Consider the following 18174-nt stretch of genomic DNA (forward strand, 5'->3'; position numbering starts at 1 on the left):
ACAATGTTTATTCCAATTTATGAGCATGGAATGGTCTTCCATCTTTTTGTGTCTTCTTCAAATTCTTTCATGAGTGTTCTGTATTTCCTTGAGTACTTTTCCTTTACCTCTTTGGTTATGTTTATGCCCAGGTATTTTATGGTTCTTCGTGCTATAGTAAATGGAATTGATTCTCTAATTTCCCTTTCTGTATTTTCATTGTTAATGTATAAGAAAAAAACTGATTTGTGCAATTTGATTTTGTATCTTGCCACCTGACTTGCTGTATGAGTTCTAGTAGTTTGGGGGTGGAGTCTCTTGGGTTTTCCGTATAAAATATAATATCATCTGTGAAGAGAGAGAGTTTAACTTCTTCATTGTCAATTTGAATATATTTTATTTCTCTTTGTTATCTAATTGCCATTGCTAGGGTTTCTAACACTATTTTGAATAAGAGTGGTGAGAGTGGGCATCCTTGTGTTCCTGATCTCAAAGTAAAGGCTGTCAGCTCTTCCCCATTGAGGATGATATTTGCTGTTGGCTTTTCCCAAATAGCTTTTATGAAGTTGAGGACTGTTCCCTGTATCCCTGTACTTTGTAGAATTTTAATTAGGAACAAATGCTGTATTTTTTCAAATGCTTTTTATGCATCAATTGAGAACAATTTGGTTTTTCTCTTTTTTTATTGATTTCTTCTATTACATTGATTTATTTTCAAATGTTGAATCATACCTGCATCCTATGGATAAATCCCACCTGGTCATGGTGGACTGGAAGAGATTATGCTGAGTGAACAAGTCAAGCAGAGAGAATCAATTGTCATATGGTTTCACTTATTTGTGATGCTTAAGGAATAATACAGAGGACATGGGGAGATAGACAGGAGAAATGAGTTGGAGGAATTTTGAGGGGGAGACAAACCATGAGAGAACATGGACTCTGAGGAAAAAAAAAACAGGGCCTTGACAAGGAGGGGGGTGGGAGGTTGGGTGAACCTGGTGGTGGGTATTATGGAGGGCACATATTGCATGGAGCACTGGGTGTGGTGCATAAACAATGAATTCTGAAACACTGAAAATAAATTTAAAAAGTAAATAAAAATTACAAATAAATAAAGAATGAAAGAAAAAATAAAAACCTGTATTATGAAGGAATGGTAAGGTGGCATAGGAGTAGGAGACTTGTTTTGACAGATCCTCTGAATTGAACTCAATATCTACCAGAACACTCTGAACACCCATGAAATGAGTCTGAGATATAAGATTATACACTTCTGGATCTGTATGGGGAGCAGAAGATCATCAGTGCAGAGGTACAAAGGAGGGGACATCCTCAAATTGATATCAGAGGATAAACAGAGAGGGAGGGAAACATCAGAAGTGACCAACTGGAAAGTAATACTCCAATATGAATGTGCCCTGTGCTTGGGGACCAACAATAACTTGGAGACTGATTAATAGCTCTCAAAAAAAAAAAAAAAGAACAAAGGGTGTGGGGTGCCTGGGTGACTCAGTTGTTAAGCATCTGCCTTCAGCTTGGGTCATGGTCCTGGGGCCTGGATTGGGCCCCATATCAGGTTCTCTTCACAATGGGAGTCCTGCTGTCCCTCTCTCAAGAATTCTTGTGTTCCCTCTATCTCTCTCTGTCAAATAAATAAATTCTTTAAAAAATAATGAAAAACAAAAGGACTTAAGGGGTAATTGATGGGATCAGGTGACAACAGTCATAGACCTAAGCCCATGGGCCCAAGGTGGCCAAAGCTGACGCCTAACAGTGCCTTAGACCACCTGGCACAGTCTCTAGCCAGCAATATGGGAACAGCAGCCACTGGGGTCAGGCTCCCACAGACCAATATCACTTGCGGTTTTAGTGATCTTGGAGTGCAGAGGCAAGCACTGGCCTCAGGCCACCACTGAGAAGGTGGTTGGGAGTGCACACCACCTGTGGGAGATTCCAGTGTTCAACAGAATTCACAGACGAGGGGGGCGGTGTCTGTGTGTTCTCAACCATCCAAAGGGGAGAAGACTGAGGCTTCTCTCTGAGGTGCAGGTCCAGGTGCAGACAGTTTACATTGTTCTCACCCTTCAAAAAGACACAAAAAGCCACCAGAGAACAAAAACTTCCAGAGAACAAAAGACTTAAAAACCAGTTTTTAGAGATCCCAGCCCCTTGATAGGAGGCAGATGACTCAGCCCAGATAAGACTGACTAAAAAACAATGTGGCTGACTTCCCCTGGAAGGCAATCTGAAAGAATAAGAGAACAACAACCACAGGATCCCCTTAAAACTGTAAAACTCCAACATCAAGGGAAAGCAATATTTTAAGCTCCCAGTATTGCCCTAAAACCTGTATATTTATAAATATATAAATTTTCTCTTGTTTTCTTTAAATTCTTTCTCATTATCCTTGTCCTTTAATTTTTAACCTACTTACCATTTCAACTAGATGCTTAATGCAAAATATTCTATAATAACTTTTAAAAATTTTTACTAATTTTTGTGTACAGTGTAAGAGAATGGTCGAGTTTCATTCTTCTACATATCGCTCTCCAGTTTTCCCAGCACCATTTATTGAAGAGACTGTTTTTATCCCTTGTATATTTTTTCCTGTTTTGTCGAAGATTATTTGACCATAGAGTTGAGGGTCCATATCTGGGCTCTCCACTCTGTTCCACTGGTCTATGTGTCTGTTTTTATGCCAGTACCAGGCTGTCTTGGTGATCACAACTTTGTAGTAAAGCTTGAAATCGGGTAACGTGATGCCACCAGTTTTGTTTTTGTTTTTCAACATTTCCTTAGCAATTCGGGGTCTCTTCTGATTCCATACAAATTTTAGGATTATTTGCTCCATCTCTTTGAAAAATACTGGTGGAATTTTGATCGGAATGGCATTAAAGGTATAGATTGCTCTAGGCAGTATAGACATTTTAACAATGTTTATTCTTCCAATCCAAGAGCATGGAACAGTCTTCTATCTTTTTGTGTCTTCTTCAATTTCTTTCATGAGTGTTCTGTAGTTCCTCGAGTACAGATCCTTTACCTCTTTGGTTAGGTTTATTCCCAGGTATCTTATGGTTCTTGGTGCTATAGTAAATGGAATTGATTCTCTAATTTCCCTCTCTGTATTTTCACCTGACACCAGTTAGAATGGCCAAAATTAGCAAGACAGGAAACAATGTGCGTTGGAGAGGATGTGGAGAAAGTGGAACCTTCTTACACTGTTGGTGGGAATGCAAGTTAGTGCAGCCACTTTGGAGAACAGTGTGGAGATTCCTGAAGAAATTAAAATAGAACTTCCCTATGACCCTGTAATTGCACTGCTGGGTATTTACCCCAAAGATACAGATGGAGTGAAAAGAAGGGCCATCTGTACCCCAGTGTTTTTTGCAGCAATGGCTATGGTCGCCAAACTGTGGAAAGAACCAAGATGCCCTTCAATGGATGAATGGATAAGGAAGATGTGGTCCATATACACAATGGAGTATTATGCCTCCATCAGAAAGGATGAATACCCAACTTCTGTAGCAACATGGACAGGACTGGAAGAGATTATGCTGAGCGAAATAAGTCAAGCAGAAAGAGTCAAGTATCGTATGGTCTCACTTATTTGTGGAGCATAACAAAGAACATGGAGGACATGGGGAGATGGAGAGGAAAGGGAGTTGAGGGAAACTGGAAGGGGAGATGAACCATGAGAGACTATGGACTCTGAAAAACAACCAGAGGGTTTTGAAGGGGCGGGGGTTGGGAGGTTGAGGAACCAGGTGGTGGGTAATTGGGAGGGCACGTACTGAATGGAGCACTGGGTGTGATGCCAAAACAATGAACACTGTTATGCTGTAAATAAACAAATAAAAAAAAGTATAAAGACTATTAAAGTATTTTTATATTACATTGGAAATTAAAAATAATGGAATACAGGATTATGGACACTGTTGGCAAATGGAAATTAAATTGTCAGAAATGAAAACAGTGGTTTAGAAAAATGCTTATAAAGACTATTATTACCTACAATTATTTTAAATTTGTGGCATTCTTTCCAAAAAGAAGCATATGAACTATAGTGCATGTTCTGAATAAATTTTCTGAGCAAGAAAAAAAATAATAAAGTATCTACCCAACACGAATGGTAGACCATTATAAATATTTATTTTATTAATTTGGGTGCAGCCAATTATATCAATCATTTAATAACCAATGTAGAATAAGAAAACTAAATTGATAAAACATTAATAGTATTGGACTTCAACACCCTACTCACAACTATGGACAGACCGTCTAAATAGAGGGCCAGTAAGGAAATAAGGGCTTTGAATGACACAGTGGATCAGGTGGACTTCACCAATATAAAGAGAGCATTCCATTCCAAAGGAAAAGAACACTCATTCTTCTCAAGAGCACATGGAACATTCTTCAGGTTAGATCATATGTTGGGTAACAAATCAGGTCTCAACTGGTACAAAAAGATTGCCATAATTCCCTTCATATTTTAAGGCCACAACATTTTGAAATTTGAACTCGATCACAAGAGGAAATTTAGAAGGAACTGAAACACTTGGAGGTTAAAGAGCATCCCACTAAAGAATGAATTGGTCAATCAGGAAATTAAAGAAGTATTAAACTAATTTATCTAAACAAATGAAAAAGAAAAGAGAACGGTTCAATACCATAGGAATACAGCAAAACCATAAGAGGGAAGTACATTGCAATAGAATCTTCTCTCAAAAAAAACTAGAAAAATCTCAAATACACAAGCTTCCCTTAAACCTAAAGGACCTGGAGTCAGAACACCAAATAAAGCCTAAACCAAGCAAGTGAATAGAAATAATAAAGATTAGAGCAGAAATCAATGAAATAGAAACCAGAAGAATAGTTCAAAACAAAACAAAACAAAAACAAAACAAAACAAAACAAACAAACAAAAAAAAAACAAAACAATGAAATTAGAAGCTGGTTCTTTGAAAAAAATTGATAAGTTCAATAAACCTCTGGCTAGACTTATATAAACTAAAGAGGAAGACCAAAATTAATAAAATGAAAAGGAAATAGAGACAATTATTAGAACTTATTATAATCAACTATATTGTAATAAATTAGGCAATTTGGAAGAAATAGATGCATTCTTGGAAATTTATAAACTACAAAAACTGAAACAAGAAGAAATAGATAATCCGAATAGATTCATAACCATCAAGGTAATTGAAGCAGAAATCAAACCTCCCCCCAAACCAAAAGCCCAGGGCTGGATGGCTTCCCAGGGGAATTCTATTAAACATTTAAAGAAGAAATAATAACAATTATACTGAAGCTGGTTCAAAAAACTGAAATGGAAGGAGCACTTCCAAACTTGTTCACTGAGGTCAGCATTACTTTAATCCCTAAACCAGACAAAAAGCCCACTGAAAAAGAGAATTACAGAGCAATACTCCTGATTAACATGGCTGTCAGCATATTCATCAAGATATTGGTCAATAGGATCTAACAGTATATTAAAAGAACTATTCACCACGACCAGGTGGGACTTATTCCTGGAATGGAAGACTTTGTCAACATTCACAAATCAAACAACGTGATACATCACCTTAATAAAAGAAAAGCAAGAACCAAATAATCCTCTCAATTGATGCAGAAAAAGCATTTGACAACATCCAGCATCCTATCCTGTCTATAAAATTTTACACAGTGTAGGGATAGAAGGAACATACCTCAATAGTACAAACCCATCTGTGAAAATCCCACAGTGGATATCTTTCTCAGATGGGAAAAAGTGAGAGCTTTTCCCGTAAGGTCTGGAACATAACTGGAATACCCACTCTCACCACTATTGTTCACCATAGTATTGGAAGTTATAGATTCATCAACCAGACAACAAATGAAATAAAAATGCATTCAAACTGGTAAAGAAGAAGTCAAATTCTCACTCTTCTTACGTAATTTGATATTTAATGTGGAAAACCCAAAGACTTCACCTGAACATTGCTAGAATTCTGACAGCTATTCAGCAACATAATAGGATACAAAATCAATGCACAGAAATCAGTTTCATTTTTATACACTAGTTATGAGACTGAAGAAAAATAAATTAAGGAATCAATCCCATTTTCAATTGCATCAAAATCATAACATAACTGGAATAAATTTAACCAAAGTGTTAAAGATCTCTACTCTGAAAACTACAGAAAAACTTATGAAAGAAATTGAGGTAGATGTGATCATGTGATCACATGTGATCATGTGATCATGAGGTAGATATGAAGAGACAGAAAAAAATTCCATGTTCATGGATTGGAGAAACAAATATTATGAAAGTGTCTATGCTTTCCATAGCAATCTACACATTCAACACAATCACTATCAAAATATCATTTTCATTTTTCAGAGAGCTGTAACAAGCTCCAGAGAGCTGGAACAAGCAATCCTAAAATTTTAATGGAACCAGAAAAGATGCAAATCCCCAGAGTAATGTTGAAATTGAAAACCAGAGGTGGAGACATCAAGATGTCTAACTTCAAGCTATATTACAAAGCTGTGATCAACAAGACAGCATGGTACTGGCACAAAAACAGACACATAACTCACTGGAACAAAATAGAGAACCCAGAAATTGACTCTCAAGTCTATGGCCAGCTATTCTATGACAAAATAGGAAAGAATATCTTATGGAAACAGAACAGTCTCTTCAATAAATGGTGCTGGAAAAACTAGACAGGCACATGCAGAGGAATGTTACTGGAATAATTTCTTACATCATGTGCAAAAATAAACTCAAATCTATGGACAACCTAAATGTGAGACAGGAATCCAGAAAAACCCTAATTGAGAATACAGGGAGGACCTCTTCAACGTCAGCTGGAGCAACTTCTTGCAGGACACAGCTCTAAAAGCAAACGGAACAAAAGCTAAAATGAACTATTGGGACTTTATCAATATGAAAAATTAGTGCACAACAAAGGAAAGAGTTAACAGAACTAAAAGGTAATCTACAGGGGCAGCTGGGTGGCTCAGTCAGTTAAGCGACTGCCTTCAGCTCAGGTCATGATGATGGAATCAAGTCCCACATTGGACTGCCAGCTCAGCAGGGAGCCTGCTTCTCCCTCTGCCTGCTTTTCCCCATGCTTGTGCTCATTCACTCTTTCTGACAAGTAAATAAATAAAATCTTCTAAGAAAATAAAAAGTAATCTACAGAATGTGAGATGATATTTGCAAATGACTTATCAGATAAAGGACTTGTATCAAAGATCTATAAAGAAGCTACCAAACTCAACACCCAACCAAGAAAGAATTCAGTCAAGAAATGGGCAGAAGACATGTATAGAGATTCTTCAAAGAAGACGTAAAAATAGCTACCAAACACATGAAAAAAAATGCTCCACATGACTCAGCATCAGAGTAATTGAAATCCAAATCACAATGAGATAGCACCTCACACCAGTTAGTATGGCTAAAATTAAGAAGACTTGAAACAACAAATGTTCACATGGATGTGGAGAAAATATTACCTTCTTACACTGTTGGTGGAAATGCAAGCTTGTATAGACACTCTAGAAAACAGTAGGGAGATTCCTCAAAAAGTTAAAAATAGAGCTACCCTATGACCCAGCAATTGCACTACTGGGTATTTACAAGTATACAAATGTAGTGAAACAAAGGGGGCACCTGTACCCTGATGTTAGTAGCAGCAATGTCGGGGAACCTGGGTGGCTCAGTCATTAAGTGTCTGCTTTCAACTCATGTCACGACCCCAGAGTCCTGCGATTGAGCCCCACATTGGGCTCCCTGCTCAGCGGTAAGCCTTCTTCTCCTTCTCCCACTTGCCTTACTTGTGTTCCCTTTCTTGCTGGGTCTCTCTCAAATAAATAAATACAATATTTTTTTAAAAAACAGCAATGTTCATAATAGTCAAACTGTGGATCAAGCTGAAATGTCCTTCGGTGGATGAATGGATAAAGAACGTTTGGTAATATATATATACAATGAAATATTACCCAGTCATTAGAAAGGATGAATACTTACCATTTACATCAATAAAAATGGAATTGTTGGTTATTGTGCTAAATGAAATAAGTCAATTGGAAAAAGACAACATATGGTTTCACTCATATGTGGAATATAAGAAACAGTGTAGAGGATCATAAGGGAAGGAAGTGAAAATTGATTGGGAAGAAATCAGAGAGGGAGACAGACCATGCAAGATTTTTAACTCTAGGAAACAAACTGAAGGCTACTGGAAGGGATGTGGGTCACAGAATTTGGTAACCAGGTGATGTGCATTGAGGACAGCACATGATATGAGTACTAGGTGTCATAAGCAACTGATTAATAATTGAACATTACATCTGAAACTAATGGCATACTATATTTTGGCTAAATGAATTTAAATGAAAAATGAAAATAAAAAAAAAAGTAAATAAAACTGGGCCATTGTTACTTTTTCCCGAGTAAAAAGTCTAGTTAATTCAGTTACTGGAAGCCAAGAAAAATACAAGAATATTTGTTATTTCCTGAAATGAAATTACATTGTTAAGTATCTTTTAAAACATTATTGCCTCAAAAGGAGTAATATAATTGTTTTCATTATTTAGTTTATTGAGTAAAAATTATTTTATAATGTGTGTATGTGTGTGTTTTGCAACAGAATGGAAAAATTTGAAAGCAAATCATCTATAAAATAAATCAAAGATAACTCTCATATTTGTGATATTTTCAGAATTTCTGTTTTATTAATTCCATTAATTTATTAATTCCATTGAATTATTAAGTCTGTTGGCCAATATAATTAAAATTGGGAAATACATTAATATCTACAGACACAAAATTTCTGTAAATTTACTGGTTAAAATATATAAATACATTATTCATAAAACTTTAGAAACACAGTGATACTGGAACAAACTGAATAAATATATTTGATTCTTTAACCACTGAATTGACCTTTAACACACCTGTTAAATATTAAAAGAAATTAGATGAACACCTTCCCAACCTTATCTTACATCTAGTTTGGGCTATTAGTAACATAACCTGTATTGTCCAAGTCTCAGTGGGCATTCCCAAGTGAATACAAAAGAAAAGAATAACCAACCAATCAAACCAAACAAAACTAAGCAAAACAAATGCAATAGAGTGAATCTCCAGGTAAAGAAGGCATAGAACCATTGTTGGTGCTGTCTTTCTTGGAGGTACCTAAAATGTTATGTGTAGAGGTGAAAGATTAATATGTACACTTGTTTGGAAAATATTCAAAGACATTTACTCATAAAATGACTTTGTTCATATGAGTATGATTGAACCACTGTCAGCTAACCAAGTCTGTGAATGTTTGTGGCCAAGGTTTGTGAAAGTGGAGATAATATAAGGTACTCCTGTAATATTGTTTTCTTATTTGAAATCATGATACAAGAAGTGATTCTCCTCAGCAAGTGCTTAAGATAAATTTAATTTAATACGTGGTTTGTAATAAGCAATAGGTACATCTCATTAACCAGAGAACTCAACTTTATTTGAGTGAAGTAGGGTTAAATAATGTAAATGATTTATATTAGAGTACATATCCTTAAAATTAAAGAAATTGATTGGCTGCTTGAGTACTTGCTCATTTTTTAAGTTACTAAGTTTTGTTTTGTTTTTTTTTAATTTAAAATGTTTATACAATTCTGAGAATTAGTCTGGCTGTGAAAGACTGTGAAATGATTTTGAAACACAGTAAAATTGATAATAAAAGCTATTGCTTATATTATCTATTAATTAATGCTCTGGATTTGTTATGAACACTACATGAGACTACACCTAACTATACCTTATTCTGGAATATAATTGATAATGATTATGATACTCTGTGATAGAAATGTATGAGAAATAATATGTTAAAATGGTACCCCAAATATAAGAATTATTTTTTGGTGATACTTGAACCAAGAACTTATAGGAAAAAATTTGGACAAAAAATATTCGCTAGAGAATGGAGGGTTCATTTTATGCACAGATAATGCTGCATCTTCTGGAAATGGGGAATCAGCCTAGTCAAGAATGTTATAAAACATGGTGTTGAATTGAGATTAGACAGTGTTCTTGTCATGATAAGCACTGGGTAATGTATAGAAGTTTTGAGTCACTATACTGTACACATGAGACTAATTTACACTGTATGTAAACTATTCTGAAATTTTAAAATTACAATACTAAAAAAACTTTGGTAACATGAATTATCTTCTTCAGATGTGAAGATATTTTCATGCAAGTGCATGATGTGGTCATACAGGTGTTGATCACATTGCATTATTTCCTCTGGTAGTATTTGATGCAGTTGGATTGAAATTATTCTATAGTTTAAAGTGAAAAATTTAGGAAATAAATGACATAATCTATGTAATATAGATGATTTGAAATGGAGTTTGAAGTTGGCCGAGTTGCTACACTTTTTAAAATACCAGCAGAAATTGTAGAGTATAAAATAGACAACAAAACATGGTTTGGGAGCTGCTTTACAAACATGCTCTCTGGATGGGAAATGAGATGAGGATCCTAATGGAGTACGTTTTGGATGTCCTCAAGTGATAGTTAAAGAAAACTAACACTTAGGGGTAGCAATCCTCAATCAGTTTGTGGAGGACAATTATCTTTCCTTTTTCTTTTTTTTTTTTTTTCTTTTTCCACGAAAGAAAAATGCTTACATGGCCCCAATGGAAATCTTTTTTTTTTTTTTTAAGATTTTACTTATTTATTTCACAAAGAGAGACCAAGCAAGAGAGAGAACACAAGCAGGGAGAATGGGAGAGGGAGAAGGAAGCGCCCCACTGAGCAGGGAACCCAATGTGGCACTGGATCCGAGGACACTGGGAACCTGACTTGAGCCAAAGGCAAAGCTTAAGGAATGAGACACCCAGGTACCCCCACAGCCCCTGCCATCTTAATGTTACTTCTTTCTTGCTTTTTACCAAATATACATTCACTCTTTCTAATTAAAGCCTAGAAATTAGTTGTCTAGATTTTATATAAAAATAAAACATCAGAATATAGGTATCTCTCATTTTTAAGTTTCCATTATGCCAATTTGCTTTTCAAAAGGCTTACTTCATTACTGTTCATGCCAACCCATGAACACATGTTCCATAAATTTCCACATTGGTGAAATAGTATTAATAGATAAATAATTCTATAGGCAGGTATTTTCAAAGATAGACACTAATTACAAGAATTGTCTTTCAAAGTATGTTTTGCAGTGAGAATGGGTTTATTTTCATTCATTCTACCTGCACACTGGAGAAAGTTTAGGTTTAAAGCTTGATGTAATTCTATCTCATCTACTTAAAAGAAAAAGAAATATGACATTGCATTAAAGAATTTAACTATTAGAGCCTGTACATTGTATGTAGAACAGATATAAGGAAATGGGATATTACAAGTCATCTATAAAATAAGACATAAAAAAATGTAGTGAATATTTGCTATAAATTATCACTGAAGAGTAGCTGTAATTTTCAGCAACTTATCATTATCATTGTCATCACAATGTTTTATTTTCACTTCAGTTTTCATCCACTACACCCAAATGATAAAATTTTCAAATTGTTTCCATATCTTCTTCACTAAAACTCTGCAAGGTACTTAGTTCAGATATTATTGTTTTTTTCAACTGGAAATGTGTTCATGTGTATCAAAGTAAAATATAAATAAATGCAGATGTTACAAACATAAATGTATCATTTTCACTTAGTTTGTGTTTAAAGCAACCAAATATATTACAAAAACTAAATATACACATGCCATTATACCTTTTTTTTTTAACCTTCACTACATACAGGTTTTCCTTGATCTCTGAAAGTAGAGCATTTGACTAAAAGCTTCCATAAGCTGAAATGCATGAAGTGAAGAAACAATTACCACTAATTTTTATGAATTTTTTTTCACTTTACTCAACTCAAAAAGTAACCCCTCCTGGTCTTTTCAGATATCTTAGAACACATCTGGCTAATGTTTAAAATAAACCCCCTTTCCCCATCCTTTCAAAATAGTGACATCCCATATTGTGTTTAGAATGGCAAGATTGACAGCATTGTTCCATCCTCTAGTATATCCTGCTGAGATACAAAAAATATAAATTTCTATAAAATGTGTTATTTTAGTTATTATTTCTATATATAGAATACGACCTCCTTGTTCTTATTTATCATCATTGTTATTATTATCTCTTTCAAGACATTTTTAGGATCATATGTTTATAGGTAATATTGAGAATCTTTAGCAAATATTTTCAAGGAGACATTTAGAATTGTTAAGAAAACATCCTGCAATATAAATATTCCAAAATAAAAAATATATTTTATTGCAAGATATTTCCTTTTTTTTAAGATTTTATTTATTTACTTGACAGACAGAGATCACAAGTAGGCAGAGAGCCAGGCAGAGAGAGAGAGAGGAGGAATCAGGCTCCCCGCTGAGCAGAGAGCCTGATGCAGGACCTGATATCAGGACCCTGGGATCATGACCTGAGCCGAAGGCAGAGGCTCAACTCACTGAACCACCCAGGTGCCCACAAGAGGTTTTCTTAATTCCATAATTATTTTGGTATATATATATTTAAGAATGACAATAGGCTTACATATGTTCCTGCATATTAATTCTCCAGTTCTCCAAACTTTTCAAAATGAACATCTTTCATGATTTGTTGTTGTTTTCTTTTAACAATGGTAGAATTTTTTTTTTTCTCCACAATGTCTTTAAATCTTTTATTTAATCCACAGCATGGCTGTGTGGCTCTGTTGGTTAAGAGTCCATCTCTTTGTTTCAACTCAGGTCATAATCTCAAGGTCTTGAGATGTAGCCCTGTGTCAGGCTCCCTTCTCAGAAGGGAGCCTGCTTCTCATTCTCTCTTCCTCTCCCTCAACCTGTCCTCCAAATAGTGCATGCTCTCTGTCTGAAAATAAATAAATAAAAGCCATTTGCTTTATAATTTTTCATATATGTCTATATTTATATATATTTTCAAGATACTTGCTTTTATACTCATTTCCTTTTATTTATCTAGTGGTATTTATATGGTGAATTAATAGCATTTCATAATTCTTTGAAGATACGAATCCTATTAAAATATTATTACTGCATTTTCCTGAATATTTTGGCTCATTTTATATTTGTGTATGAGTGTAAGTTTGTGAATATGTCTGTGTTTATGTATACATAGATATGACTATTCCTGTTTCTTGTGGGAGACTTCCTTAAAAGTCTGGTATCATTTGGCCCTAGAATAAAATTTAAGATAAAATACTACATACTGTGTAGAGTTTGTTTACATATGATGTCAGTGAAGAATTCCTCCTCCCACCTCCATGACAATTAGGATCTTATTTTCATTTCCTCCTATTAAGTGGCTGACCATTCCTTTATCTAAATTAATTTTTTTCAAAGGGTCCTGATCTATTTTATTTCCCATTCTGCCTTTGACACCTGTTCTATTTAGATTTACACATTGTTTTTATCATGATTGATATTTAACATTTAAGAGGCAGAGGTTACATACATGTGATTAAATTCACATACCTATCTAGAATTAGAACGTTTTAAATACAAAAAAAGAAAAAAATGAGTAAGATAAATCACCATAGAATAGTTTATATCAAGTTTATATCATATAAGCATTAGAGAAGCAGAGAGATATAAAATATTCTATTTGGAAGAACTCAGGCAGATTTATGAACCCTATCATGAGTATGGTGTATAGGTATTTAGTTGAAGAGTCTATTTGAATTGCATCATTGAGAAATTGGTTGAGAAGGCAGAAGAGAATGATTTGCTATAAATGGTACTTGGGAATAAGGATTCATTCAAGATTTCAGAACAGATGAGTGTTATGTTACCTAACTTTAAAGATGTTTGATTAGCTGTTACTGTGAAAAGAGGACTCAAGAAGTAATTATTTCGCAATGGAAGATGAGACTGTTGCATCTTTAGAAGCAAGTCTTAGATATAAAGGAAAAGTGGTCTTTTATGAATCATAAACACTTTTCTTAAAATAACTATATATATATATATATATATACACATTGATATTCTATTCATATATTTTGGATAAATATCTGATTTCCACAATACTTGTGTTTCTATACAATAGTAAAGCACACTTATCCTAATGAATTCTTTTTTTTTTACATAATTGTCGTTTATTGTATGATGTTTGTAGAATACTGTTTTTAATGTTAGAATTTTACATAAGAGAGATTTTACATTTTTTCATTGCATAAAACACTCAAATTTTTTTGTGTGTTTTTTTCTGTTGTATTTTTTAAGTTAATTAACTAATTAATTAATTAATTTTCAGCGTAACAGTATTCATTGTTTTTGCACCACACCCAGTGCTCCATGCAATATGTGCCCTCCCTGTTACCCACCACCTGGTTCCCCAACCTCCCACCCCCCGCCCCTTCGAAACCCTCAGGTTGTTTTTCAGAGTCCATAGTCTCTCATGGTTCATCTCCCCTTCCAGTTTCCCTCAACTCCCTTCTCCTCTCCATCTCCCCATGTCCTCCATGTTCTTTGTTATGCTCCACAAATAAGTGAACCATATATTATTGACTCTCTCTGCTTGACTTATTTCACTCCGCATCATCTCCTCCAGTCCCGTCCATGTTGCTACAAAAGTTGGGTATTCATCCTTTCGGCTGGAGGCATAATACTCCATCGTGTATATGGACCACATCTTCCTTATCCATTCATCCATTGAAGAGCATCTTTGTTCTTTCCACAGTTTGGCGACCTTGGCCATTGCTGCTATAAACATTGGGGTACATATGCATGGTTTTTAAATAGATTTAAAGTTTTCTTAAAAAATATTTCGGCTACTAGTGCTTCCATCTCACATTTTAATCTCTTGGTCAAAATATATATACATTTTTCCAAAATTGAAAAGTCTAGTTATTCACTTAAGAGTTGTAATATTTTAAATAATACACAGTATGGTTAAAACTATATATTAAAATGAGCTTCTTGTTCTATATTTGACTTATTTTTATGTCTACTTTTAGGGAAATCCTATTAATGCCCCATGGAAAATTATACTCAAACATCAACTGATTTCATCTTATTGGGGTTGTTCCCGCCAACAAGAATTGGCCTATTCCTCTTTATAGTCATCATTCTTATTTTTCTAATTGCTCTGTTTGGCAACCTGTCCATGATTCTCCTCATCTTCCTAGACACACATCTCCATACACCCATGTATTTCTTACTCAGTCAGCTCTCTCTCATTGACCTAAACTACATCTCCACCATTGTCCCCAAGATGGTTTCCAATTTTGTGTTTGGAAACAAAACTATCTCCATTATTGGGTGCGGTGTTCAGAGCTTCTTCTTCTTGACTTTAGGAGGTGCAGAAGCATTGCTCCTGATATGCATGGCCTATGATCGTTATGTGGCTATTTGTTTTCCTCTTCATTATTCCAACCGTATGAACAAAAGAGTGTGTGTGCTGATGATAGCAGGATCTTGGTTAATGGGCTCAGTCAACTCCTGTGCCCACACTGTATATGCCCTCCATATACCTTATTGTCAATCCAGGACCATCAACCATTTCTTTTGTGATGTCCCTGCCATGTTGACTCTAGCCTGCATGGACACCTGGGTCTATGAGTACACAGTGTTTGTGAGCACCACTCTCTTCCTTGTGTTTCCTTTCATTTGCATTGCAACTTCCTATGGCCGTGTTCTCCTTGCAATCTGCCACATGCGGTCAACAGAAGGGAGGAAGAAAGCCTATTCTACCTGCAGCACCCACCTCACTGTGGTCACTTTATACTATGTGCCTTTTGCTTACACTTACCTACGTCCAAGATCCTTCCGATCTCCAACAGAGGACAAGGTTCTGGCTGTCTTCTACACCATTCTGACCCCAATGCTCAACCCCATCATCTACAGCCTGAGAAATAAGGAGGTGATGGGGGCCCTGAGAAGAGTGATTCACAGACTCTGCTTTGTAAAAATGTAGACACAGCTGTTTGCATATTTACCCAACACTTGGTTATAAGTCCATTCATCAGTGTGTAGTAACTAAAATATTTTATGCTAAGAGTGGAAGGACTAAAATTGGAACAGGAATATTACTCATGTCTGGACAAAACTGTGTTTCAAATATATATGTAATTACAAGACTTGTCAGGGCTCCTTATGGGCTTAGTTAAGCATTAGAACCTTGATTTTGGCTCAAGTCATGATCTCAAGCATATGGAACTGAGCCTTGCATCAAGATCTACACTCAGCGGGGGGGAGTCTGCTTCTCTCTTTCTCTATCTCTGTCTCTCTCTGCCCCTACTCCACTTTCACTCTGACTTTCTTAAAATAAATAAATCTTTAAAAATTTGCAAACCTTGTCTTTTATTTTTACTCTATTTTTTCCCCACAAATGTCAAGTGAACTCATCTTTTGCTAATATGTTCTCAATCAAAATGGTTCTTTTTCATGTAGAAATGAAAATGGAAACCACTTTACTGAAGATGTCATTCAACATAACAATTCTAATATTTTCCAATATATCTAAACAGAAAAATGTTTCCTGAATATCTAGATCTAATTAAAACTTAGAAAACTTCTTCTCATGGTTGACTTGTGACTTACCTGTGCCAGTTATTATTATTATTTTTAAATTAAGGTAGTTTAGTTTTAGAAAGTTTTAGCTGAGACTTCATTAGGGATTCTAAAGCACTTATACCATCCTGAGCAGATTACAATAATTTTATTGTCCTTTTCGGGAGATGAATCCTAGAAAATTTATTCATTTCAGGTATTCCACAAAATCAAATATAAGGGCTTGGATGTTTTAACAGAGATCAAGAAAGTGAAGCCAAATGATGAGTGGGTCAAAAGTTTAGTCTAGTTGTTAGGATTCAGGAATTTCAAGAACATTTCCTGACTACTCCCCAAAACTAACCACATGTTCAAGGGCCACTGTTATCCTTGTGTTAAATCATGTCTCTCATATGAGATTTTATTTTCCACTCAGTACAATTCATAGTTGTTGAAGGAAAATCACCTACTATGTATACCTATTTTATTCATTGTTAAGTCACTTTTCAAAATTGGTCCCACCATTAAATCCAATAAAACCTCTCAGCTCATGTGAACATCCAGCTTAAGAGAATGCTGCTATTGTTCATCAGTGGTAAGTGAAGAAATGGTGTTTACTTTCTCAGGTTTGGCAGAGAGAAGACACGTCATAGCCTGAATAATTTACAGGGTGCAGAAAAAAATGAAAATATGAGGCCTCTTGTTCAAAAAGTAGGAAACATGCCATCATTTATGCTAAATTGTAGGTTTTTTTTTCTTTTGGTCATTGATCATAATTTTTTTTGGCTCATTGTATTTTTATAAAAGTTTATACTTTTAGTAACTTCATTTTCCTGTAAATATATTTTAAACTGGCAGTCATTGATGGCAACTGATATGCTATAATTAATTTTTGCTAATTTTTAATTTTGAGAAGAGTCTTCAGGTTTATGTTATTGGAGTTACTTGGAGCACATAATCATGGTGAAAACATTGGACAGAATGTCTGATTCATTGTATCCAAATACAAATTTTAGTACAAGTAGATTTTATTTTTCTCCAGGAGACTATTTTCTAAAGAAATTTCTGTGAAAGACTGTGGACTCTGAGGGGAAAAAAAACAAAAACTGAGGGTTTTAGAGGGGAGGGATAATGGGGGGGTTAGGTGAGCCTGGTTTGGGGTATTAAGGAAGGCATATATTGCAAAGAGCACTGGGTGTGGTATATAAATAATGAATCTTGGAATGCTGAAAATGTAAAATAAAATTAAAAAAATAAATTTCTTATTTATTTATTTATTTTCACATAACAGTATTCATTTTTTTTGGACCTCACTCAGTGCTCCATGCAATATGTGCCCACCCTATTACCAAACACCTGGTTCCCCAACCTCCAACCCCACCCCTTCAAAACCCTCAGGTTGTTTTTCAGAGTCCATAGTCTCTCATGGTTCATCCCCCCTTACAATTTCCCTCAACTCCCTTCTCCTCTCCACCTCCCAATGTCCTCCATGTTCTTTGTTATGCTCCACAAATAAGTGAGACCATATGATACTTGACTATCTCTGATTGACTTATTTCGCTCAGCATAATCTCTTCCAGTCCCGTCCATGTTGCTACAAAAGTTGGGTATTTATCCTTTCTGATGGAGGCATAATACTCCAT

At 35.1% G+C, this 18174-nt stretch overlaps 1 protein-coding gene across 1 annotated transcript; it reads left to right on the plus strand.

Moving 5' to 3' along the window:
- Positions 1 to 15017: 15017 nt before the first annotated feature.
- LOC123938971 (olfactory receptor 2L3-like) lies at positions 15018 to 15956 on the plus strand. Its single transcript, XM_046000783.1, has one exon. The coding sequence runs from the start codon at positions 15018 to 15020 to the stop codon at positions 15954 to 15956; it is 939 nt and encodes a 312-aa protein (XP_045856739.1).
- The last annotated feature ends 2218 nt before the right edge of the window (positions 15957 to 18174 follow it).

Source organism: Meles meles, chromosome 3 (assembly GCF_922984935.1).
Source record: "Meles meles chromosome 3, mMelMel3.1 paternal haplotype, whole genome shotgun sequence".
In the NCBI taxonomy this organism is placed as follows: Eukaryota; Metazoa; Chordata; class Mammalia; order Carnivora; family Mustelidae; genus Meles; species Meles meles.

Bases quoted from the DNA above. Each gene is read 5' to 3' on its own strand.
- LOC123938971 (XM_046000783.1), top strand. From the start codon at position 15,018: ATGGAAAATTATACTCAAACATCAACTGATTTCATCTTATTGGGGTTG.